Genomic DNA, 26,654 nt, shown 5'->3' on the forward strand with positions numbered 1-26,654 from the left:
GTGCTGATGTGACATTTTGAGCCATTCACAAAGGAAGTGTTCTAACTGCTTGGTGAATGTAATAGCTTATTTCTAGTCACTGTTCTATTGCAACAGCTTTTGAATGAGGTCTGTGATTTTGTGCATTTGTCCTCATATTTACTTGAATTAAGTTTTCATTGCACATCCAGGAAATGGAGAACAGTGGGATCCAAACAAATCAAAGTTTGAAAATCTAGTGTGTTGCAGAAACTGGAGTTCTTCAATTGCATGATCAGTCCTCTGCACCTCCCCACTCTACTGGAATTTCTTATCTTGGGTGTCTGTATTAGTAAAGGCACAGTGAGTGGTAACTGGAGCTTGTCCATGATGTATCTTTTGGAATGCAGCAGTTCTGAAGGATGGATTGTTTTTAAAAGTCAAAGAGCTGTTATTTATTTTAGTACAGAGCTGAAATTTCCCAGAAGAAATTGCTTCAGTTTTTGTTTTAGAATTATATAGAACGCATGAAGGGAGGACTAAAAAACCCTTAAAATTACTTGGACTGTTACAAGATGTGGTGTCCCTCAGGGATCGGTGTTGGGACCAGTCTTGTTTAACATCTTTGTCAGTGACATGGACAGTGGGATTGAGTGCGCCCTCAGCAAGTTTGCCGATGACACCAAGCTGTGTGGTTTGGTTGATATGCTGGAGGGAAGGAATGCCATCCAGAGGGACCTTGACTCACTTGTGAGGTGGGCTGATGCCAACCTTATGAAGTTTAACCATGACAAGTGCAAGGTCCTACACCTGGGTCGGAGCAGTCCCAGGCACAGCTACAGGTTGGGCAGAAAAAGAAATTCAGAGCAGCCCTGTGGAGAAGGACTTGGGGGTATTGGTCGATGAGAAAATGAACATGAGCCAGTTTCAATGTGCGCTTGCAGCCCAGAAAGCCAACTGTATTCTGGGCTGCATCAAAAGAAGCGTGACCAGCAGGTCAAAGGAGGTGATCCTGCCCCTCTGCTCTCATGAGACCTCACTTGGAGTATTGTGTGCAGTTCTGGTGTCCTCAATGTAAAAAGGACATGGAACTGTTAGAACAAGTCCAGAGGAGGGCAACGAGGACGATCGGGGGACTGGAGCACCTCCCGTATGAAGACAGGCTGAGAAAGCTGGGGCTGTTCAGCCTGGAGAAGTGAAGGCTGCGTGGAGACCTCATAGCAGCCTTCCAGTATCTGAAGGGGGCCTACAGGGATGCTGGGGAGGGACAATTCATTAGGGACTGTAGTGATAGGACAAGGGGTAACCGGTTAAAACTTAAGCAGGGGAGGTTTAGATTGGATATAAGGAAAAAATTCTTTCCTGTGAGGGTGGTGAGGTACTGGAATGGGTTGCCCAGGGAGGTTGTGAATGCTCCATCCTTGGCAGTTTTCAAGTCCAGGTTGGACAAAGTCTTGGGTGACATGGTTTAGTGTGAGGTGTCCCTGCCCATGGCAGGGGGGTTGGAACTAGATGATCTTAAGGTCCTTTCCAACCCTAACTATTCTATGGTTCTATGATTCTAAGATTTATTAAAAATAAATCCATGATGAAGCAGATGAATACTCTGGGAGTGAAAAGGCATTAATTGGGTCTCTTCCCTTTTGGTCTTACTCTGTTGGGTCTGAAAGTATACAGGATGATTTGCAACCTTAACAGTCACAGCTTTCTGAACAGTTCCAGGCTCATATAGAATTATGTATGTGCTATGCACCTTTACAGTGGCCAGAAGCCTTCTCAGGTGAAGTTACTCTTAGTTGACTCTTATGTCACGGCACATCAGATCAAATCTGTGACTGAGCCTAAGATAAATACAGTAATTTATTTTGTCTTTTCTAGGTAACATTCAGGTTTCATGGATTGACGATACATCAGCATTTGTATCTCTGAGCAAGCCAGAACAAGTACAAATAGGTAAGTGTTCCTGAATTTAGTTCAGTAGTAAGACTTGTCTTCAACTGGCTGCTGCAAAATGCACTGAGCAAATGGGATCTGTGATTCTGAATGCAAAACTACTGGCTTAGTTCAGATGCTATAAGAAGAATTAAATTTTTATAGTACCAGCAAATGTGTTGTACCAAAGACAATAAGCAGAATAGTAGTCTCCTGACAGTCCAAACTGCTTATGTGCCTACAGTTGTGTATTAATAATGTGCAAGGTCTCCAGACCTTAATTTTTTAATTTTTATTTGAACTTTTGAGTCTAACTTTGAAAAAAGTTCATGGGCAGAAGTTCCACAGGAAGTTTTACATGTTTAACTTGTTTTCATGAGAGTTCCTTGGGTTTGGATTTGGTTTTGCTTCTTGGTTTGGATTTTAGGAGAGGGATTAGTTTAAAAAGAAATACTTGTATGTGATTACATAGGTACTGTTGGTGAACTCACATTCCTTGTTCAGAGAATTAGGACAGAGAGCAGTATTTTAGTATGTACAGTTGTGCAAGGTATTCTAAAAAGAGCCATTTCTAATATAAGTGGACTGAAAGCATAGAGCAAAACATTCTCTATATACTATAAGAAGATTATGGAATAAATAACACTTGAGAAATCAAGAAATAATCAAAAAGCAAAGAAGAGAAAAACGTATCAGAGTTCACTGAAAATATTGCTTCAGTTATGAGGAAAAACTGTCTTTTCAGACTGTAGGTTTTTGGATTGGTTCTTTGTTTGGGTTTTTGTTGTTCTTGATGTCATTTGGGTGTTTTTTTGTTTGTTTATGGGTTTTTGTGGGTTTCTTTAAAGAGTTTTGGTTGGTTGGGGTTGGATCACTGAGCTCTTTGTGGGTTCTGTAGTTGGGCATGTATTTGAGGATTGACCCATAAGCTTACTTCTGGTTACAATGATCAGGAGGTGGACCTTATACATGATTATTTGCGATACGTTATGGTAATGCCATCCCTATTTACTGAAATGCTTACATCGACTGCTGTGGAGCTGGTAAGAACAGCAGTATACGTAGCACTTTCGATTAAGTGACTGAAATGTTGCATGTAAGAGCTTTCGTACCAGTATTCCCATGATTAAGTTCTAAAATGAAAAAAAAAAAAACCAAAACCCCACAAAACCAAATTAGAAAACGCCACCACATTCACCAAATAAGAAGCTTTCAGGTTCTGGATGCATTAGTTGCGCAGTCACAAATAATACGTTTGTGAGCTAGCAGCCTACCTCAAGTATCTGAAGCCTTTTATTTCAGACCTGGTTAATCTTATTCAGAGTTTGGCCTCCATGTCTGAGGTATAGGCTGAGGGGAAAAAGTGAATAAAGGATTGGAGTTGTTCTACCTTTTTGTCATTCCAAGAGAACTTGTCTTTCTGATGAAATATAACAAAGTTGTAATTTCTGCTTTTTAGGTCAGTTGTCCTGGTATACAGAATATCTATAAGTCACCACCTTCTTTTTCCCTCCTCTTTTCAAGTTGAATGCTAGTTTCTCTGAGTGGGACTTGCAGTATTATTTCTTTTCAATATAAAACATGCAGGTTATGCCATTTCATACACTGAAAGCCTTCCTAGATGCTACTATAGTAACTTCACATCGCTGTCACCTCAGTTACATGCATGTCTGAATGCTTGGCATTCACATTCACCACCACTTTTTGTTAATTCTTATTTTTTGTTACAGCAACTACATATTGTAGAAATAATGGAAAGTCTGCAGAACATTTATATTGAATCTTTCTGGTACTTCTCTGTGTGTGTGTCTTTTTTTATGCTTCAACAAGCAGGAGGCTTGTTCTGTGGCCTGCATGCTGGGAAACAAGTTATTTGTTTGAAAGCTTAGGTGATTATAGTCTTTCATAGATTTTTATGAAATCAGGTTAGTAAAATCTCATATACTGAAAGCAGTCAGCAAACCAGCTGGTAAACTTAGAGCAATCTCAGTTACCAAAAAGCTGCGTGATTTTTGCTGTAAAATTGTTTAAACGTCTTGGGTTTGTTTTGTTTTTTGGGGTTTTTTTTGTTTTTTTTTTGTTGTAATAAATACATCATAAAATCAATTCTGTTATGCTGTTTTCTGATCTTAAATTCTTTAATGAACTGCTTTGGCACTAGAAGTCACTATTAGTACTCATGATTTAGTGAACTGTGTTTAAGTGAAGAACCTAGGAAAAACTAACTATGTGGCTTGGGTTTTAACCTGTTTATATAAATATGTCTGCATCTTCTGGACTATATAAAAAGCCTTGGAGAATTGTCAAACAATATGATACAGTGCAAGATGTTGCTGCAGACATATGTCTGTGCTTACCTCTTAAAGACGTTTCTGGCTTTGAGTTGGTATTAGTATGTATAGTTAACAAAGCACACATGTTACAGAAACATTTGTGGAAAATAAATGGATTAAGAACATGAAGAGTATGTGGAAGTTCCCCTGCATTGTTAAAGGGGTCAGATTTGCATTATGTATGAGTCTAAGCACTGTCAAAACATAGACTTCTTTTGCATCCTTTTAATAAGTTAGCATGTGATTTATTCATATTACTAGATTTGTGCAGCTGTATCTAAGGATTGTATTGAATTAATTTTCATGCTCATGCTTAACTTTTACGTCAAACAAATGACAGTTCTCTTAAAAAATGGCACTTCATATAAGCTGTTCTATGCTGTTTCTGCTGCTTCTAACTCCCCTGACTTCAGGTATTTTGAATGGACTAAAAACATATTAATATACGCCGTGGGAGTAGGTTGGATTTCTCATGTTAATATGCATAAAAATCCATCTTCAATATGTAAGTAATAAAATGTATCTGTTCATCCCCCAGTGCTCTTTAAAACAATGTTCCTGAGTTACATTATACCGTGGATGATAACCATAAAGACCTAGTCAAAAACTGATTGATAAAACATTGGTCCATATGCTTTTCTGTTTAAAAAATATAAATCTGGTTAGCCAAATTAAACTAATGAGTAGCTCTTCAAATTTCACATCATAATCAGTAGTTTGTATATGGCCAGGAAGAATGCACATTCCAGTTTTTACTTGTTAAAGTGTTACCCTGAAGGACCTACAAATCTTTGCATAGTCTAACAAGACTTGTTTCCTCTTCCACTTACTTCCTTCTGAAAAATAAGTAGGGGAAAGGTCAGTATTTTTATAGGCAATTTTAGAGCTGCTCCTAACTTTCAAACTACATATAGCATGCTTAAAACATGTAGACCAGAAACCTTGGGGAAACAAGAATCAAACCCCTTAACTGTCTCATTTTGTATCTTACAGTAATATCCAAGAATCTTCACTTTGTTTGGTTATTCATGTGACCTGCATATTGGCAGTCTCTCTAATTTATTATTAATAGAAAAGACTTGTTCTCATATAAAATCTTGTTACTCACAGTTAGAACATAAACTGAATCTTGAAGTGGAAGCTGCATCAAGACAAATGTTAGCTGACCATTTCATAATCACCCTGGGGTTTAGGTGCATGCTGTGTCTATGTATGCGAACTGTACCTGCATGTTCAGTGGGGAGACATTATTCTTGAGTTCTAGTAGGCTGTGTTCTCTGTGTCACTTATCACTGTTGAAGTACTATGTTGTCATGTGAAATCCAGTACTGAGTTTTATAGAATCATAGAATAGTTAGGGTTGGAAAGGACCTTAGTCATCTAATTCCAACCCCCCTGCCATGGTCAGGGACACGTCACACTAAACCATGTCACCCAAGGCTTCATCCTACCTGGCCTTGAACACTGCCAGGGATGGAGCATTCACAGCCTCCCTGTGCAACCCATTCCAGTACCTCACCACCCTAACAGTAAAGAATTTTTGTGAAAGTTGAGTTTAGATGGCTCTCATTTGTCATTTTTTTTTTTTTTGCAATATACTCTGCTGTAAACCAATTTCCAAGTTACAAGCACCTGAAGATAATAATGGACTATAAACACAGTTTGTTTTCTTTTGAGGTTTGTTGCTCAAGGTAGGTAATTAAGAATGTGTTAAATGGTTGATATTCCTTTACTTGGATGTCTGGGAAGCAGAAGCAAGTTTTAGGGTACAATTTCTGGCTCTTAAAACTTTCAGCTGGCTAGATAAGCTTGCTTTTGGGTGCTGTTCAGCTTTGTGTATTTATAAAGTTGGCTTTTCATCTGGAAAAGTTAGTATGAAATAAGTACTTTTTAATGTCTCTTGACTTACAGGGGTCTAGACTTCATAAAAATAGTCTGGAAGTGGTGGGGAAGATGGGAGAAACTTCAGCTTGTCTTAACTTTAAACCTAAGTATTTTACTGTAATTAATAAATTGATGTAACCTGAAGTATTTCAGTGTTTCAGTCATTTCAGTATCTAAACCATTCTGGGCAGTTAACTGTTTTGTGAGTCCTCAGTTAATGCTTTGTATCAATAAGCCCTTGCTATTCATGGTTTACTTGAATTTTGTTACCAGCCAACTTTCAGTGACTATTTAGGTCACTGGTCTAAAAAGACCCCAGTTTCACTCTTAAAGGAAGGTTTCTTTAGATGTCTTTGCACTTGCAGAGTTTTTATAGGCCATCCAAAACGTACTCTTAAAAATGCTGTTACTTGAGGTTGGGTTAATTTCTAAAACATGGGAAAAGTCTTACAAATATATTAGATGTTTGAAGTACTTAAAAGTAAATTTGTGTTTCTGTTCTGAGACAGTTGACATAGTTATATGTGTATGTTAATGGAAATAATGGGCAAGTTTAGAAGTGATATTTCAAAAACATGCCTGGTTTATTTTCACTTAGTAGCTAACACTTGCTCTTGATTCTCTTTACTTAATTAGGTTCAGTTTAATAACATCTGTGTTCTGATCATGAACAACTTCTACAATACACTGGTTCAATTTAAGGGTAATTTTAATTTGAGAATCTTCCTGAGAATGTTTTTCTTGCTGTTGTAAAATGCAGTGAATACACTTAACCTGAAATTTTAAATGTATGTGAAAAACAACTGCTTGTCATAAATGGCAAGCATTTAAATAATGTTAAGTTGTTCCATGTGTTGGTGCCCCTGATACATGAGCTCATATTGAATTTACGGAGTGCAAGATATCTTCTTCCTCTAGGCATTGAGTAAACCAATGTATTTGGACAGCAGGGGAGCAATGGACTAAAGCAGGTGCAGCAGCTGAAATTGTGATGGCCTTTCAATGATTCTTGTTTAAATCATTTATCTTTCTGAACTTGCAAGTTTTGCAGGCAGGGCTGGACTTTCTGGTTTATTAGTGTTTTACAAGGTTTACTACAGAGCCTTCTACTTTACGTGAATGCTTACCACCACAATTTAAAAATGCACACTTGTATTTTGAGATTCTGTACATGTCAGTTTCTTCTCACTGAATTTGGGGAGATGGCAGGTAGTATCCAATGTATTACCCAGATTCTTTGAAAAATTATATGTAACATGAGACTGTTCTCACCAATAAAAAACGTGAAATTCGTGTCAGATACATATTCAGGCAGGAAACTTCCTTAAGGGTAGACTGAGGAAGCTCAAGTCTTACTGCACTATGTCAAATCTCAGACATTTCTGTTATTTTACTTTTTATTTAAATTATGTGCATATTCAACCAGTTTCTCTAGCTTTTGGGGATTTCCCTTCTCCTCCCCACCTCAGATTTTGGATTCTTAAGATCCACAAGGTTGTGATGTTTTGCGGAAACTTAGTTTAAATTTTGAATCAGCATCTTTTCCTGTGTTGTTAAATTTCCAGTGTTGAATTTTATGTATTTATGTTGCAGGTACACATACAAAAAAATCTTGGTATTTCTCATGTTAATGCTTGAGTGGCTTGAATTCTTAAATGACATTTAAGGTGAGAAATTAATAGTTGTAATAACTGTAGTAAGATACTGGCACCTTGTAGGTGTGTGCTTTTACATTATTTTCACTCAAGCTGGATTTCTTAAAAATGTGTTATCTTGAAACTGCATGTAGCGTTTCAGAAGATCATAATGATTTGTTTTATGTTAGGACTTGAATAAAATGGTTTCACTAGGAAGACCTGAGCAGTTGATCTGTAGGTCTTGTGCTGTCATGGGTAATAATACTATATCAAAATGGAAAACTTAAAGATTCAGTTTTATTTGGGGTGCCTTTTTAGATGGGATAGTATCAACGCTGATACTGTTGTACGAGTGTCAGCCAGTGCAGGTGAACATGGGCCAGCTTGTGCCTAGGCTGCTAAGGCAAACAGCATCCTGGCCTGTATCAGCACTACTGTGGCCAGTGGGACCAGGGCAGTGATCATCCCCCTGTACTGGGCACTGGTGAGGCCACACCTCAAATCCTATGTTCAGTTCTGGGCCCTCACTACAAGAGAGACATTGAGGTGCTGCAGTGTGTCAGAGAACGGCAATAGAGCTGGTGAAGGGTCTGGAGCACAAGGGTGATGAGGAACGGCTGAGGGAACTTGGGTGTTCAGTCTGGAGAAGAGAGGGCTCAGGTGGGACCTTATCGCTCTCTACATCTATGTGAAAGGATGTTGTATGAGGTAGGGGTTGGTCTCTTCTCCAAAGTAACAAGCAATAGGACAAGCGGAAACGGCCTCAAGCTGTGCCAGGGGAGGTTTTCTTGCCCCAAAAGATTGTCAAGCACTGGAACAGGCTGCTCAGGGTTGGTGAGTCCACCACTTCACTGGAGCTATTTAAAAGATGCATGGATGTGGTACTTAGGGACATGGTTTAGTGGTGGGCTTGGCAGTGCTGGGTTAATGGTCGGACTTGATCTTAAAGGTCTTTTCCAAGCTAAATGATTCTATAACACACTTGTTTGATGCAGTAAGGCTATGTTAATTCTGGCAATGAGTGCAAACATTCCTGTAGCAAACTGTATCTGATGGCTGAACTCATTGTCTGCATGGCTCTTTCTGAAGCATATGACATGTGGAGGTGTGTTTGTTAATCTTGAAGAGTCTTCTGGAGAGCACTGCCATGAGGATGTTGCCAAACTCAATTCACTAGTTATTGTTCTGAAATTCTTAACAAATGTCAGAAATGTCATCAGATTTTGCAGGGCTGTGCTTCCCGCAACTGCTCAGCCTTAGCCTGGGCTGTTTTAATTTGCTGGTATTAAAATAGAGCTAATGGTTTGTGCAGCCTTAATCTTTCATAAAGGGGATGACGCTGTTCCCCACTCCAGCAGTGAGCTCTTGCTGTTTGATTTTTGGGTTTTGGTGGGTTTTTTTTTTGGTTGTATGTCTGGAAAAAAATAATAAAGGCAAATTCATGCTGGTTCAGTGAGGTGAACTGGCTCATCAGCAAGCGGCTTTGAGCAGGGGCTAAGGAGCAAGGCATGGGATTCTCCCATTTGTTAACAAAGCTGATAAGTGAAATCAGCTGCCTAGCCAGACTTGAGAGTTCTGTTTCTTTCCAAAATGTCTTTCAAATATGATCTCTTGGTGCTTTGAGTAATAATAGACTTTGAGAGCCTTTATTTGATTAGAAAGGAAATGTTCTTCTGTATACTTTACACTTCTAATTGTAGATTAACAGATCTGAATACTGTACTAGTACTCCTGGAAATTAGAATTTTCCAGTGCTGATTCAAAAACATGTCTGTACCAGTAAATGCAGGGAATGAGATGTGGTGAATATCTACTTGTGTTGTTCGAGAATCTTGACTGTAACAAGAAAATGAATTGGTCGTTGATACATTCTAGTCATGGTTTTAACACTGGAACCTGCAATATAAATCATAATATAGATGGCTATTTTACAACTTTCAGCATTACTGATGCAGAATTAAAAGGACTAATTATAGATTTGCCTTCAGGCACCTGCAGCCATTTTTTTTCTCAGCAGTTAAAAAGTAACCAGACTAAAACAAAAAAACCTTTATAAGTTTGAATATAGTAGGTTTCTTCTTAATACAATTTTGGAAGCCTTTTGACTACCTTTTCATTTGATTTGGATTTTTTTAAATGAGTTAACACGTTTCACAGATTTTGTTGCAATTACAGAGGTATTTAAACAGGGTGCACAGGTTAAGTATCTTGAATTCTTTCAGCAATTAAGTAACTTCATCTTTAAGAGAGTTAAAATCATTTATAATCTACATACATATGCAATGTCTCAGTGAACTATACTATTATTTGTGTTCTTTGTTGAGAGTTTTGGAGAGATTTTTTGTCGAAGGATCCTTGGTGTTGTTTGTTTTTTTGTTTGTACTTGGTGTTGTTTGCTTTTTTTTCTCTAAAGCCCTTGTCTCTCTGATCACCTGTTCATTTCTCTGTTTTCTCCAAAATGAAGAGCCAAAGACTTATTTGGGTTTGCTCTCTAAGTCACCATTCTCCCTTGCAAGGTGAGCAGCTGCTTTGTCACCACATTGACACTGCTTCCTGCTCAGGACTCGGATGTCAGAAGATATAACTCAATCTTTGTGAAACAGTTTTTTTAAAAAGTCTGTTTAGAATCCATACAGGAACCTTCTGCTATTTTAAGCCAGTACAGGAGAGTAAAACAGAAAGGAATGGTCAGTGCCATGTGCAGTGAGTTTTCAGCTTTGATACAGCCTGCAGATAGTTGCTATGATCACATATAATTCAGAGACTTTGTATCCTTCAAATCATTAAATTACTTTTCTCCATTAGTCTCTAGTACACTAATTCCTTGGAGCAAGGAAATACATCTTCACCAACCTTAATTTGTATGTCTGTATCATAAGTGTGCAGCTTGTAAAATCAAGTATGGAGTTAAATGACAAATTGGATGTATTTTGTAACTTGGAAAAATGTTTTTCTGGCATAGCAGTCTGTCCTTGAGCATGCTGCACTTAATTATGTAGCTGTCTCCCCAAACAAAAGTGGTTTTTTACAAAGTTAAGATTTTCTTCATGGGTGCCAAAGATTAACATAGTATTTTACCTCAGTTGATTTCTTTTCGAGTGTTTTGTTTTTTTTTCCCTAAACAAACATTTTTAGACACATAAATTTCCAAGCACATGAAAATAATCAGTCAAGTATTGTTGTTATATTTTAGTAAATGCAATACAGATGATTTGAAAGAGCTTTATTTTCTTAGAGTAGTTTGAACAGGTGGTGTGTATTGGTGAAATTGATAAAAATGTAAGCTCTCTAGCAAAATGCTGAGACTTGGTGCTTTCTAAATACAGTACATTCCAGTCTGTTCAGTGTTAGGGCAACTGAGGAGGAGCAATGAGTAACCAGAGGGTCGATAAATTCCCTTGGGAAAAGGGGGGAAACAGGCATGTTAAATAATTGAAAACTTGCTGAAGCCCACATTTTATGATTGAATGCTACAACTGGTACTAAGAGACTTGAGGCATCCTAACAGTTACAGTGGGGCTGCTTTCCTTATCACTGGATAAAAGACAGAATACATCTTGCTGCTAATCACAGAGACAGTCAACTGGAGTTGTATTTCTGGAAGTACATTGACTAAGTAAACACTTTTTAAGTTCTTCAGGGTTTTTGAATTTTTCTAAGTGATGCCAGGATCCAAGATTACACTGTTATAGGTTTCTAATAATTAGGCTTTAGCTCCACATAGGTAAATGTTTTTACCAGTAAAAGAAATTTTAAGTGATTTTAATTTTATCCTCACCTCAGAGTAAACCAAGGCTTTCCCTTTATGATGCTTCAGTGCGGGATGATCCTAAAGGATCTTTCATGACATCTTTGTACCTTGTTTTACTTAACTCTCAGGATTATTATTTTTTTCTCCCAAAAACTGTTTGCAGTGAGGATTTTTTCATCTCTAACCTTCCTTGAGGACAAGGATCTTGAGAAGCACATTGATGGTGTGTCACTTTGTTGAGCAGTGCTGGGCAAGTCTGCTGTAGTTACATTGGCATGTGTAAAAGGGTTTTGATGCAGCAGGACAGCAATTATGGAAAATGGAAAGTAGGCACTCAGGCTCTCTGTAGCTGAATTAGAAGTTATTTTTGACTCCCTGCAATCACAGTTGCAATATTAGAAACAGACCTGTGCAGGATAGTTCTGTTGAAAGTAGAGAAAGCTATTTTCAGGTTAAGGTTTCATCTCAATAAAAGCTTTAGCAGAGGGTATGCTGAATATATCTCAACAAATTGCTGCCTTGCTAGTGTGGGTTGATGGCCAAGGCTTTAAAGAATCCTGTCTACCACTTGTAGGTGTTTCTCCCTGTTAAATTAGTGAGGCTTTAGGTCAGTTTTGACAGTAACAGGTTAGAGTGGTTTACTCTTTTAAAAATCCCCTGCTCTGTTCTGCTGACTGGCGATAAGTTGGTGTCAGCATGTCAGATGAAACCCCAACACTTTAAAAGCAGGATTTAAGGAAACATTTCCATTTTTCTTTTCTGCTGAAATACAGATGAATTTGAATCCTTCTGACCTGCTAACTGTCAAAAGTAACACAGCTTGGCTAACTTAATCTGTAACCAAACTTGAGAAAATGGTCCTGTCAACTACATTTAGTTCTCTTTGAAATTATTCTTTTGTCAGGGCTAAGAGTAACACACTACATAAGGCAGTTACTCCCAGGATAATTTCTTCCCTGCTAGGAAAGCAGACTTGTTTTGTAATCATCTAGATTCTTTTACATACCTATGAAATTTTGAAACTCGCTGAATAATACAGTAAAGAAGCCAACCCAGCTAGTTTAGAACATTCTTCTCTCTATGTGCTGGGAAAGAAGAGAGCACAAATATTGTGAGACTGAATCTGCACTGTATTTCTGTATTTGAACAAATGCCATTCATAATTAACTCTGGGATACTACATGGACTTATTCCAAGTGAAGAAATGAAGAAAACTAAATACAGTAATTTATTGGTAGCAGTCAGTAAACCTGTCTCCTTCCTAATCCTGAAGATTGCACATGGTCTTAAAAACAGTTCATTTAAACTGATGGAGAGGGAAAAGCTGTCCCAGAGCTGTCCATGTTCTTCATAGTGTTCTTTATTTTGGCTTTCAAACCAGACTATTTTAAGAAAAAGAAGAAAAAAAAAGTGGTAATGGAGTAATTTTTATCATATGTATTGTTTGCTTGTTTGGGGTGTGCTGTTCGTTTTGGAGGTGGACCAAGGTTTCATTTCGTCAACATTTTTTGTAGTACTAGCTAGACCAGTGCATGGTTCCATCCTCATTGCCAGCTCTTCTTCCTCCTTTTAGACAAGGCATGGCCAAAGACCTAGTGAATGAGGGTGTAATTGGGAACTATTTCATTTATGTGTTTAGATGGAACAAGGAGGCGTCATTGGACCTGTTTTGAAAAGAAACTGGTTTGGCACTAAAGACAAATGCATTTGACAATGACTACCCTACATGAAAAAATGGGATAACTAACCAGAAATGAGTGAAGGGATGTAGCTTGGTTAAGTTGGGGAAAACTGGTGCCTGATGGTAGCAGAGACAATTTAACAAGGAGGTAGCAATACTGCCTTGCCAGTGAAAATTCACCTTCAGAGGTGAATTTTTACTTTTGTATCTCATAAACTTCAGTGTTTAGTATTGCAGCCTTGTTCTATGTAGTTCTGTGTACTTATTTTATTTATATATTGTGGGGTTTTTACCTACACAGTTCACGTGCATGTTTGTCTATAAGCTTAAAGTTGGCAGTGACCACCTGTCAGGATTTTGCTCTGCCCAGAAGCAAGGACTTGGTGAAAGAATATCTTTGTACATATTCCTCTTGGATCACTCAACAACAGTCAGCCTGTTGAATAGCTTGCCTGATAATTAGGGACAATGCCATCCCCTAGAAATGCTTTTCCTAAAATAATATGCAATTACTATTATTCTACTATAAGACGGAAACTTAACTTTACAGCTGCAACTAGTGTAATGAAATACAGCCGTGTGGTGTTGGTTACTAATAGGTTAGGTTTCTCACAGGAAAATTTGTCTTCTTTCTTATGACTTAAGTGAATAAACCCCCTAAGTTCTCTTTAGTTTGTTAGAATTCACAAAGCATTCTAGCAATGCATTTCTTCTGTTGGCAGTGCAGAGCAATGGAACTCTATTTGCTTTGCTTGACAAGATGGACAGCAGTTGTCAAAAAAAGTAGCAGGGAAAATGTATTTTAAACTTTTACAGGGAGCTACTCCTCAGTTCAAGACCATGCAAGATTTATTCATCTGTGTGGCTCTCTAGAATTCTCCGTATGTCTTCATTTCAGTTGTTCAGTGCATGCAGGAATATATATGTATATGTGTATATTTGTGTATGTTTAATATGAATTGATTGCTATAAAATACTGGCCTTATTTAAGAAAACAAAGTTGTGTTTGTTCAAAAATTTTGACTATTACACAGATTTATTTTATAATTATCTTTAGGCTACATAAAAATTATTTTTAATCCCTCCCCCCCTTAAATCAGGCTGGGTTTGTCAGGGAATTAAATGAAGAGTCATAACTTTGGCTCTTAGTTTACAGTGAAACAAATGATGTGAAATGCTTATTGTGTTTTAACAAATCACTGTTTATCAAGTGATCCATGGTAACTATGTGCTTGATTTTAGCAAGTAAAAACATGCTTGAGTTTAACTAAACAAATTTTACCCTGAGGAATGTCGGCTGGCATGCAGTAACTCCAGGGAGCGTTATTAATTCATTCATGATGCCTGCACCATAACTTTATGGGCAGTAAATATGCTCCTAATTCTTACAAAGATATCCTGTAACTCTGCAGTTCAAAACAAATATAAAGGGTGTGAAAGGAAGAATGTGTAACATCTCTTTGGTTAGTGCAGCAATCTTGTGAGGCTATCAATCATAATTGCGGTATTGAAGTTAAATATGCACCACTGTTGCCTTGTTTTATGTACATTTGAAAGGCTTTGAGGCAGCAGCAGCATCATCTATATGCCATGACTGGTATTACAGGTAATTAATTTCACAGTATCATAGCCAATATGTAGAATAGATGATCTATTTTGAAAAAGGAAAATAGCCAACCCAAATCCACCCATCTTTCTCAATTTTTCTTAGTTGTAATAGTAGAGCTTGCTATTTCCACTGCTTGGGCTTGAGGTAATACAGCATACCTATTTTCAAGATGACAACACTCCGACTACAATCATAAAGTTGGATACACATTTGAAATGTTTACAGAAAGATTGAAAATACATAATAAAATCAGGATTTTGTCTCCACTACAATTATGGCATTTTAAAGTGTGCAGCCTAAGAGGAAGAAAAACAATGAGTTGGGTTTTTTTTTTGTTTTATATTTGAATGGTTTATTGGTTGGTTTACAATACTTCCTTTCAGTGAGTTAGACTGAAAACAGCAGAGGACATGAGTTGACAGTCAGTTTAATCTGCTGATTCATCTGTTGTAGTGATGGCTTCAGGCCAGAGCTTGGCTTGCAGACTAAAGCCTGAGAGCTATGAAGATGCTGGGACTTGAAGGAATATTGGTAAATTGTTGCTGAGTGAAGACAGTGAAAATTTTTTATTTTTGAAATTACTCTAATTTTGCACTGACAGAAATCCTTCTATCTTGAACTTGCAGTCTCTTATAGTTAAATGGAGACCAAACATTAGAAAGATACAAGGATGGAACAGCTGGATATTAGTTTAGTGCTGCTTCCATGGATATCTTGTGCAACCAAAAATGCAGCTCAAATAAGCTTATGTTTCACAGCAATCAAACAATTTTGGCAAAGGCTTTGCAAATGTCGTCTTTTCCTGGCAGACTTGCAAAATAAACCTGCTGGGTTAAGTAGTGAGACTAAAAGGGAAAAAATCCAGGAAATCTCTTCTTGCCAACAAGCAATCTGGAAGAGGGTTACAACTGAAGAATTGATGGTTTCTAATTTAAAAGAAAAGTCTTACGTAGATTTAACCCTTTTTTGTATGAAGTCTGACTTGGAGAAGATTTTTGAATATATGTTTGAAATGTACCATGTGAATTTAGGAGAGTACAGCATTTCCTACGTCACTAACAGTGGAACTGGGAGTTGTTTATATGAACGGAACAGATAGCTCACTGCCTTCTGCTTTTCAAAATAAGTTCTTACAGGGGAGGGCTTGCTGTCATTTAACAGTGGTTTGTGTATAATATCACTTTTCTTCTCCATAGCTGTAAACACCAGCAGGTATGCCGAAAGTTATAGGATCCAGACATATGCAGAATATGTTGAGAAAAAACATGAAGATAAACGGGCAAAACGAAAATGTACAGAAGATAGTTGGAAGGAGATGGAGAGAAAGCGGTTAAAAACTCAGTGTGCATCTTACATTTCCCAGAGTCGATACTACTGTGTTAACAGGTGAGACTTTTCCTGCATTGTCAACTCTTGTATTTTTATTGTGTTTTTATTAGAAGTCTAGCAATTTTCAGGTAGTTCTTGAGCAGTAGGAAACTTTAATTTTTGTTATGTACATATTTGTTTGCTGTCCATCAGTAGTGATACATTAGCTGTTGCAAAATCGTAGCTGAAGGAGCAGAGGGAACTTTATCAGAAATGTGATCAGACAAATTTTTAAAACATTGGGATCTTGAGGGCAGGTCAGACCAAAGCTTCTGAGCTTGATGTAGCAGTACTATGTCTTATAACCAAAATAAAAGAATGATTTTCCCTATTTATTTAACACCTCTGAATGGCCTGTGTCATCTGTAAACTGAGCTGTCATCTTACACCCTTGTAAAGGCTCGCCTGGTTTTTGAATGATTTTCCATGTTGATAATACTGCCACAGAGAAGGGTATGAATTACCATCTTGAGCAGTCTTGATGAATTCCTGAACTCCTTATGCTTCAGAAACAGGAAGGCAAATGATGACACTTGCATGGCTTTGAGCTTTTGGAGTAAAACTTGAAAAGGGTTTTAGTTCATTATTGAAGGGCAGAATTGAGAGTTGCCTATTTTGATTCTGGTCCAGTATGTTGCTGTGTGTGTTTCTTGTTCCATTTTTAACCCTCTCAGGCTAATGACAGCTTTGAGATATGATGGTAACAGGAGGCTTCTTAGTCATCTGTGTAGCTGTGAATGGAAAGGGTCTTATATTACTGTTAATATAATTGTATAATTAACCTATGAAGTTATTACCATTCTTCTCTTTTCCTCCCCACCCCCCTTTTTTCTATATAAAAATGAATTTCAGTGAAGTGCGTAAGTTACATTTCTGAAAGATTAATTTGGGGCTTTTTGTTGGTTGGTGTTTGGTTTTGTTTTTTCCTGATAGAGACCAAATGAGATGGTCATAATACCAACACTGAGGTCCTTCTGCTGTTCCTTTCTTGGGAATGCTTTGATAAGTTCTAGCTTTTACTATATTTTCCTTTAAATGTTATCTGTCATATAACAAATACACTGAAGTTGTTCTGTTCTTCTCACATGAGCTTATGATTTGCCTACTCTGCAAAATTAAATGCAGGTGTGTATTTTGGCTAGCTGTCAAATGTTCATAACTTGTGTTATGGTGGGAATTCTAAATGTGTTGGAGACACGTTTGATCCCAAAAACCCATATGGAGGAACCTGGTGACAAAAATCCGTATCAAATGAAGTTTAGTTTAATTGAACTATTGTGCTTAAGAAAGCTTGGGAGTGCATGCTGTGAAGATATGAGGAGCTCTGAAGATTGTCCTGGCAGTAGTTTACATATGGCTAAGTTTTAGGTCTATAATTAAGTCTGTATTAAATGATCTGAAAGTACTTACTACATCTTGAGACTACTGCAAAGAAATATCAAGTCCTAAGATTAATTTCTACAAGAGGAAGTATCTCTTCTCAGTGAAGGTTGTTTTTTGGGTACCTCAGATTCTAGTCAGATGTTAAAGAGTGGCAGTTTATGGTTTGAACCATAGACAACTTATTCTTGTAACATATACTTTAGAAAACAGTAAATGTGGAAAGCTGATTTGTTATTATCTCTCAAAGAAGTTTGAGGCTGACCACAAATGTGTAGTTTGGGAAACGGCTGAATACAATTTTTGGTGATTTTTTTCCTTAAAATTAGGATAAATCATAATGATTTGTGTGCCAAAGTACATAATCTCCTTTAAAGTTTTTATTCAATTTTTTCTAGTATTGTAAAATTCCACAAGAAGCAGCCTTGGGTTTAGATGAAACATATTTTGATAGCGGTGGATAGCAGCCTTTATTTTGTTGGCTAGAACTTCTTTTGTTACTGATGTTACATGAATTTTTATTCCTTCATTGTTTCATGAATAAAGCAATTTGGATCTGTCCCAGATTCCCTTTTGTGCAGGTCTTTTGACATGTTTTTCTTCATTTTATTTGTATTTGTTACTAGTTAGTGTTCTCTTGTCATCTAACCTTTTGTAAATGTTTTAAGTGTAATCTGGTTAGGTATATCATGGAACTGCAGAGCTTGTGGTCTTTCTGTTCACTCAAGATGAACATTTTCCTTTTGTTTCCTGACAAAGATATCTCAAAAATATGTATTTAATTTTTACATATAGCCATTTTAATGTAAAATATAAGAAATATTAATACAAATATTTTCTACAAAGCAGTCGGGGCAAATACATTTGTGTGCATGTATATGTGTTTCTAGATTAATTTGAATCATACATAGTTGAGCATTCAATACTGTGATGTATCTAGCAGCTGATGTCTTATAATAGCTTCATGTTACTACATCCTTTATTTATTTATTATTTAATAAGCTTGCTGCATCAGTTTCTGCCAGGGAGCACAGCTGCAGAATAGCTGTTCCTCTCCATGATGACGGTATATCCTGGCTACTTTTTCATTCAGTAACGAAGTTGTTGGGTATTTCTGGTAAGGAACTTCTGTCTTGAATTGACAGATCAATGAGTATCTAACAAATTCCTATCTTACTAAGAAAACTACAGTCCCATATTAGAGAGGACCTACTTTTCAGAGAATGTAGTATAATAGTATAAATAGCAGTCACAAGGTACTGTTTTTCCCACAGCATTCTCCTGGAGAAACTGGCTGCTCATGGCCTGGATGGAAGTGCTGTTTACTGGATAAAAACTGTCTGGACAGCCAAGCCCAAAGAGTGGTGGTGAATGGAGTTAAATCCAGTTGGTGTGGCTGGTCACAAGTGATGTTCCCCATGGCTTAGTACTGGAGCAAGTTCTATTTAATGTCTTTATCAATGATCTGGATAAGGGGATCAAGTGCACCCATAATAATGTTACAGGTGACACCAAGCTGGGCTAGCGTGTTGATCTGCTTGAAGGTAGAGAAGGCTCTGCAGAGGGGTCTGGACCAACTGGGTCAATGGGCTGAGGCCAGTTGTATCTGAGGTTCAGCCTAGCTCAGTGCTGGGTCCTGCACTTGAGCCACAACCCCATGCAATGCTATGGGCTTGGGGAGGAGCAGCTGGAAAGCTCTTCAAGGAAAAGGACCTCGGGGTGCTGATTGGTGGAGCTGAACATGAGCTTGTGCCCAGGCAGCCAAGAAGGCAAATGGCATCCTGGTCTGTATCAGCAATAGTGTGTCTAGCAGGGCCAGGGCAGTGATCGTCCTCCTGGGTACTGGGCACCGGTGAGGCTGCCCCTCAAATCCTGTTTCAGTTCGGGGCCCCTCTCTACACTGAGGTGCTGGAGCAGGTCCAGAGAAAGGGCAGTGGAGCTGGCTAAGGATCTGGACCACAAGTTTAATGAGGAACGGCTAAGAGAATCAGGGGGGTTTAGCCTGGAGGAAAGGAGGCTGACCTCACAGGGGAGAGGAGGTTGTAGCGAGGTGGAGGTTGGCCTCTTCTCTGAAGTAACAAGTGATAGGACAAGAGGAAACGGCCTCAGCTTGCACCAGGGGAGGTTTAGATTAGATATTCAGAAAAAATTTCTTGCTCAAAAGGATTGTCAAGCGCTGAAACGGGCTGCTCAGGAAAGGATTTCAATTGCGATGTTGGCACTCAGGAGCAGTGGTGGACTTGGCAATGCTGGGTTAATGCTTGGACAGAATGATCTTAAAGGTCTTTTCCAATCTAAACAATTGTATGATTCTAATAAAATTCCCTTCTCTAAAGCAGTTTACTATTCAGAACACACTTTCAAAACTAAATGTAGCCTCTTGTGTATTGCCATGCCATGTAGTGCTTAGCAAATAACTGCCTGCTAGCTCTTCATTGACTCTTAAATGCATGGATTTAAGATCTTTTCTTTAACAAAACAGTGTTACCCCATAGCATGAAAAATGAAATAAGGTATGTTCTATGGAAAACTAAGTATCTTGTTCTGCTTATACTTAGTTGTTCTCATTTTCTTGATCATGATCTAGGAATGAGTAAAACAGAGTAAGGCCAGTGGCAAAAGACATATTCTGCTAAGAAGTACAGGAAAGTGATAAGTCATTTTGCCTTATGAATGTTCTAGCTAAAACCAGGAATGCTACATCTCCTGTCAAGCAAGGGTGCTGTTGTAGCACTGCTTCCTTGAATGCCTTTATTTTCCGGAGAGAATACAGTTTATCTCATTTTTGAAATGTTCATGTATTTCTGCTAATGATACTTTGGGGTTTTTTGCAGAAATGGTTGTTCATAGTGGTTTGTTTTTAAACAAGGTATTTGGGAAGAATACTTGGGAAGAATTGGGAAAAGCATCAAAGATATGCACAATAAATGTTGCAAGCAAATTATTGCAGTGTTCTAGTGTTATTTCAGGTGATTTCACCAGCTCTTAAGCTGAAATAGCTGATTTTTATGATGGGTCAGTAACTCCTCCCCCTGCAATGTTGTTCAAAGTGGCAAGAGAAGACAGGGTTTATGTTTTCATTTAAATTGTATGTACTTGGAGTTAAAGGTCTGTATATATCCAGGCCAATTCAAGATTCTCTCTTGTGATGGAAGTAGGTGGTCTGTTTGAAAGAAAGACATACTTTTCAAAACCAGAAAATTTTTAATGCTGCATCAACACAACTGTTTTGACCCCCCTCCTGTTGCTGATTCTTTCAAAATAATTATCATACAATTCGGATTGCTGCTATTTAGTAGCTGTAATGATGTTACAAAGTGCATGGGCAGCTTAATCAGCTGGAGCCTGAGCTCTTTTTGGCAGTACAGTGATATATCAAGTCTTCCACATCCTGTTGATTCATCAGATTGTGTTTAATACTAATGCTGCTAGTCATACTACTGGAATTTAAGAAAAATACTGTATTCTTTGTTGATTATAATGATATTTGATAGTAATAGAAATCAATAATAAAATATAGATTTTTCTGTTTCTACCACCTTCCTCCAGTGGGATTCATCCTCATCAGGTTTGCCTGTGTGCTAACATTAAAATAAGAGAGAGGTTGGGGAGCAAGGACTAGTGGAAACTGTTGTCATTGAAGAGGCTTAGAACTCCACCTGGAACCAGCACTGACTGATCTGAAAGCTGTATTGTGTTCACTAAGTAGATTTACTAACTAGCTAATGTATGATAGGCTTTTCTTCTGGTGGGCTGTTCTGGTGTCCCACCCATTGTACCTGTTATCCCCATCATCCCCATTGCATCCTGTTCCCCACCACCACCCTAAAACCTAAACCAAGCAACAAAACAAATGCAAGTCCCCCACCCCTCAAAAAGCCCACCAAAACTTGGCTATTAACTTCATTTTGTCCAGGCATACTCTTTTACATGTGTGTTTTGAAATTCCTGTCTCTAAATGGGTCATGGTTTTTAATTTTCTGGGTGCTCTTTATTTCCTAGACTTTTTTTCTTTCCAAACCTAGTTTTTGCCTATTTTACAGTATTGAAGTGTGTATGTAGGATAAACAGTTCTCTCCAGCTTTTTGGCTTGCATCTTATTACTGATGGTAGTTGCAGTGTGACTTGAAATGATGATTTGTAAGAAATCATGCAAGAAGGCCTTCTGTGTGTGAATGTTTGGAGGAAAAGCCAGCTATTCATCAAAGTAAATGGTGTTTGTGCTTCTAAAGTGGAAATAAGAGCAAGAGGCGTAATCATATGTTTCATGTTTGTTTATTGCCTTTGGACATCCCAGAAAGACTCTGTTTTAAATTGCAAAATGTTCAGCTGAAAAAATTCCGTTTCAAAGCCAAAACTACACAGTCAGATTTAAGTCCTTTAGCTAAAATCTTATTGAAACACCGGAATTCTCTACTATTATTGATTAGAAAGAAAAAATAAAGCAGCTTGTAAAGCTTTGTTCTATAACTGGGTATTAATTTTGATTTTAATAAAAGAACAGAACATGACTTAGATACATACAGCAATTTTGTGTAGTTCTTAATGGAAAAACTAAATGTTTTCTAAGTTTAATTGGTTGTTCTAGAAGAGCATTAAAATAAACATTTAAGTAGCTGATATTCACATTTAGGAGTTTGCAATAGAAGTATTTTTTAATTAGCCCCTTAGCTGCTGTATTCTTTCTTATACTCATGCTAATTTGATTTTAATATTGTCATTTGTCTTTCAAGGAGACACAACAATAGCACTACAGTCAAACAAAAAAATTGTGCAGTGTTATTTCAATGTGTGCTGAATGAAATGGAGCTCAAAGTTTATCTTCATGCTGTATTAGTCATTCAAATACTACCTGTGAAATGAGTGTGCAATTTTTTGTGCTGTTTATTTTACCAGCCTGTCAGATGGCAGGACTCTTAACTTTAATGCCTGATTTAAAGTTTGTTCTATGGAGCTTGATGGGTTTCTCTACCTATATATAACAGACATCCTTTTAAAACTGCAGGGGAGAGGATGAAGTTATAATCTAGAATCTTTCAACATGAAGATGTGTGTTGGAAGCTTATCAGTTGTGTATAATTCAGTGTCTATTGAAAATGCTTTACAAAAGCTTCCATAACTAAAAGAATAAAAAATAATACTAAGCAGGGAAGAGAGAACAGCTTTAATTACATTTGAGTAGAGTGATTTCGTCAGAGTAGCAGCTAAGCCTGAGACATCTGTAGTACAAAGAATGAATAGCTTCATCTACATAAGACTGGATTAGATAGTCAATTTATGGAATTTTATAATTAAATCAGATCTTCCAGATAATGTAATTTCATGGTGCACCACTTAATATATTTTGATCTATTACCTTCGTAATCATTTAATAGATGTACAACAACTAGTACCTATGTAATAGTTACTCTTGACTTGTTCATAATCGTATTTCTTCTACATTTCAGTTTTACAGGTACAAGTACAGTGGGAAAAAGAAGCATGAGTCCTATTCAGGAAGAAACTAGTTCTGATGATATGGAAGAGGGAGAAGGCCAAGATAAAGAATATGATCAGACAGAGTCCTGTGCAGAGTGCCTCCCAGATGGTAAGAAGAGAGCCAAAAAATTCAAAAAGATCAAGACAGGACAAGTTCCAGCAGGTAAGAGCAATGTTCATGTGCATGTTTTTCTCTTCTGTTTGGAACTACTCTAGGCCTGAGAAGAATTGAAGTTGTCTTCTTGAAAGTCTTAACTTATTGCCGCCCCACCTGAGACTGGCCAAAGGAAGCAGGATATAGTTGATTTCTTACTTGCTTGCTTCCTTTCTTGAAATAAAGCTCTGAATACTTTTAGATATTCGTAATACCCTTTTTTTTTATGTGACCTTCTACTTAAGGTTACCCAATATGTCTGGTGTATCATAAGCAAAATTGAAGGAATTCTGGAAGTAGGATTCTAGAATAGATTTCCCTCTTAATCCAATACTTCATCACAAAATGTAAGTTTAACTTAATGTGGATGTTTTCCTTTAAGCTTGATTGGATAGAGTTATTGCATACTTGAATGAACATAGCTTGCCCTACCAAATGTGTGTTGTTAGACTACCTCTGTTGCTTGCAAATAAGTCCAGTTTTAATAAACCTGCCTGCTATTCTGAAAACTAATATATGTGCCCTTTTAATTCGGACTTTAAGACTATATATCCTGATAATATCACACTAACTTCCCTTGTTTATGGTTATTTGTGAGACAGGGTATTTCTGCATGTTGAGAAAACTTTTTAGTCTGTTCAGAATATTATTTGCCTCTACAATTAAGCCAAAACTTGACAGTCTACCTGCTTGCCCCTCACGACTTCTTTGGCACACCACTTGCGACAGGCTGTTTCAGGTTGAGTGCAGTTTGACCCAGTTGCTGTTTTATATCCCCTAGTATAAATAACCATGCTGCAACTATACTGAAACCCTTTCCTCTCTGGAACATTTCCTGAGAATGTGTTCACTCTGAGACAATTCAATGAAGGAGTAAGCTGCCAGACCGGTGCTGATCTACGGGGCTCTTAAACTTACACAGGCCCCTTAGCTTTCTGTGTCCTTTGCGTTTATGAATCACTTGGCTTTGTGATTCTTTTTCTGGTAATACTTGGCAAGATGCTGATGAAAAGTGAGTGTGTTTAAAATTTCTTCCAGACATTTTGGACAGGTGGTCACAGTCATTCTTAACATTTCTTGCAGTCTACCTCATGCTCTGAGTATGCCTTTGCTTATTTGAAGGGCTTGCTGGACTGTGAGCAAATCATTCACATTTCTTGGGCTGCTAGAGGAGCTCACTTTCAGGAGATGGAGATTTTGAAAAGTAATAGTATTGTTTTTCTTGTAGAAGTGTCAAATTGTGGATTTGCAGGTGATACAATTTTTTTTCTTTCTTCCATTTTATAAATTTTCTTTTTCATTAATCTGATATAGAACTGACAGTGTAATGCTTGAAAAATAAGTCGTGTTTCTAATAGAAATGATAAATCCAAATAATCTTTTTCTTCTAAAAACTGATGTATACATTAGTATATGCAATGTTCTGTGTGGTGTTTGTAATCATATCCTTTAATGTTCTTTATTTAGTTGAAGAATTTTCACCTAGGGTTGATATTGCAGACTTTAATACCTATATAATCTTTTTAATTTTTTAGCAAAAGTACTTTATACTGTATGTCTAAGTGAACAAAGGCAGGTGACAATCAGATGAGTGGTTCATCTGATATTTTTGATACCTTGTGTAAGTTACTGCAGCCTGTACAAAACCAAAGTAATTAAATAACCTTAGGTCACATGAATTTAAACATCAAAAGATTTTCTTTTCATTGTTATATCTATTTATTTCGATCTCTGTTTGTAATTTCTTGCAGAAATTAGACTAGTAAAAAATCATATCTTAATTATTGGTCATGTGGAGCACTGGCTGAATTGAAGTATATTGAAATATTAAGAGTTAAAACTTTATTTCAGATCTATTCTAACGATTTTTATCCATAAAGTGGTATTGTATACCAAGCATCATTTCTCCTGATTCAGGAGAGTAAAATCTTTCTCAACCAATTCAAAAGATGTGCTTGGAAATCACTTTCTTTTTGTAATTCAGTAGGGCAATTGGGCCGTGCAAGCATATGCAAAATGACAAGATTGCCTACTGTAGTTCCAGGTATTAAAATTTGTGCTATGTATTTGGAATGATGGAAATATATATTATCCCTGTTCATCTTTCTTCTCCATTTAATGTGGGCAGGAAATATTCTTCACTGTATTAACTTCCTTAAACAAGAATAGCTGCAAGTACACTTAGGAAAATAGTATTACTTAACTTTATTATCCTAGTTATTGCAAAAGCAAAATTGCTTGGATTAAAAATTCATTAATTGCAAAATACAGTATTTACCATTTGGGTAAGAAACTTGCCATTAACTTTTTTTTAAAGTACCTAATCATAAAGTCTCTTGGTTTCCCTTTGTAAATATTGACTTGCCAGTAATGCATCTAGAGCCTTGCTCTGGAGGAGAAAATGTCTTTGTATGCTCTGACAGAAAAAAATACTCTTTAATTTTTATTCCTCTCAGTGTTTGTATATTGAAGTCTTTAATATATTGTTCTGTGACTCTGTCTTTTAGGAAGCCTCACAACTAGTTCCACTGGAATTTTTGAAGTCCCTGAAACATGGTAGGAAACAACTGCCTTAACAAGTGGAAATGATTGAAAGCAGTTGCAGGAATAACACCTCTTGGAAGCCATACTTTATTTAAATAAAGTGGTGTTAACAAAGCAGTATGTGTCCTGAAAATCAGTTTAATTATTTTAAACTGTTTACTGAACAATTGCTGTCAATTTTACCTGTGTGTATATTAACTAGTATACGACTCGTTGATCACGTGAAATCCTTGCTGTTGTAAATGTTAGGTTTAAGAAGCAAGACTAAATGTATTTTGGTCACCTACTTTGGCATGTTAGCTATAAAATGTACAAAAAGTACTGGCACTATGATTTTGTGCTAGGCTGTTTCCTGTGCTTGAGGTGATTCATTACCACAAATCTCCTCATCATTGGCTATTCTTAAGGCAATACGATTATGCTATCAGCTTTCCTGAAACAGGTAGTACTGCAGTTTCACATACTGCTTTCTACCAGTTACTTTATCTGGAACTCTTGTTTTGTTTTCCATTCTGTACCCCTTGTGCAGCAGTGCTGATCTTAATACCAGCTTTACCATGTACCTTACCCTCTCAAAAACCTGAAACTTCCAAGTTTATCAAACATTAATTTTGTCAATCAATGGAATTAATGTTTCATCCCTCCTTCTTCCCCAGCTTGTGGGGTTTTTGTAAAAATATTTTTCAGTACCTGTTACAAACCTGCTAACTGCACCAGCCCTTTATTTGTTTAAAAAAGGATCCGCATTGGTAGATTTAAAAAATGTTTGATATTTAACATTTTTGTATCAAGGAAATAAAAACAAAATATGTATTTCCATAAAATGTAAAAATTAAAGACATTTTCTTAGGAACTGTTTTGGTTTTATTTATTAGTTTATGAAATATTTTAAGTGAGCTCTTTTTCTTTCTTTTTTTTTTTTCCTTTGTGATATAACTGGTTTTT

At 37.0% G+C, this 26,654-nt stretch overlaps 1 protein-coding gene across 2 annotated transcripts in view; it reads left to right on the forward strand.

The window, feature by feature from the left end:
* Positions 1-25,824, forward strand: part of PARN (poly(A)-specific ribonuclease) — a 59,540-nt gene extending 33,716 nt beyond the window's left edge. For both annotated transcript variants that reach the window (XM_005150685.3, XM_031050343.1), the window contains 4 exons: positions 1,837-1,911; positions 15,982-16,171; positions 22,981-23,174; positions 25,673-25,824. In XM_005150685.3, the coding sequence (XP_005150742.1) occupies positions 1,837-1,911; positions 15,982-16,171; positions 22,981-23,174; positions 25,673-25,725 (512 nt within the window). In that variant the 3' untranslated portion in view covers positions 25,726-25,824. The remainder of the gene's footprint in view (positions 1-1,836; positions 1,912-15,981; positions 16,172-22,980; positions 23,175-25,672) is intronic.
* The last annotated feature ends 830 nt before the right edge of the window (positions 25,825-26,654 follow it).

The sequence above is a fragment of the Melopsittacus undulatus genome, chromosome 8 (assembly GCF_012275295.1).
Source record: "Melopsittacus undulatus isolate bMelUnd1 chromosome 8, bMelUnd1.mat.Z, whole genome shotgun sequence".
Classification (NCBI taxonomy): Eukaryota; Metazoa; Chordata; class Aves; order Psittaciformes; family Psittaculidae; genus Melopsittacus; species Melopsittacus undulatus.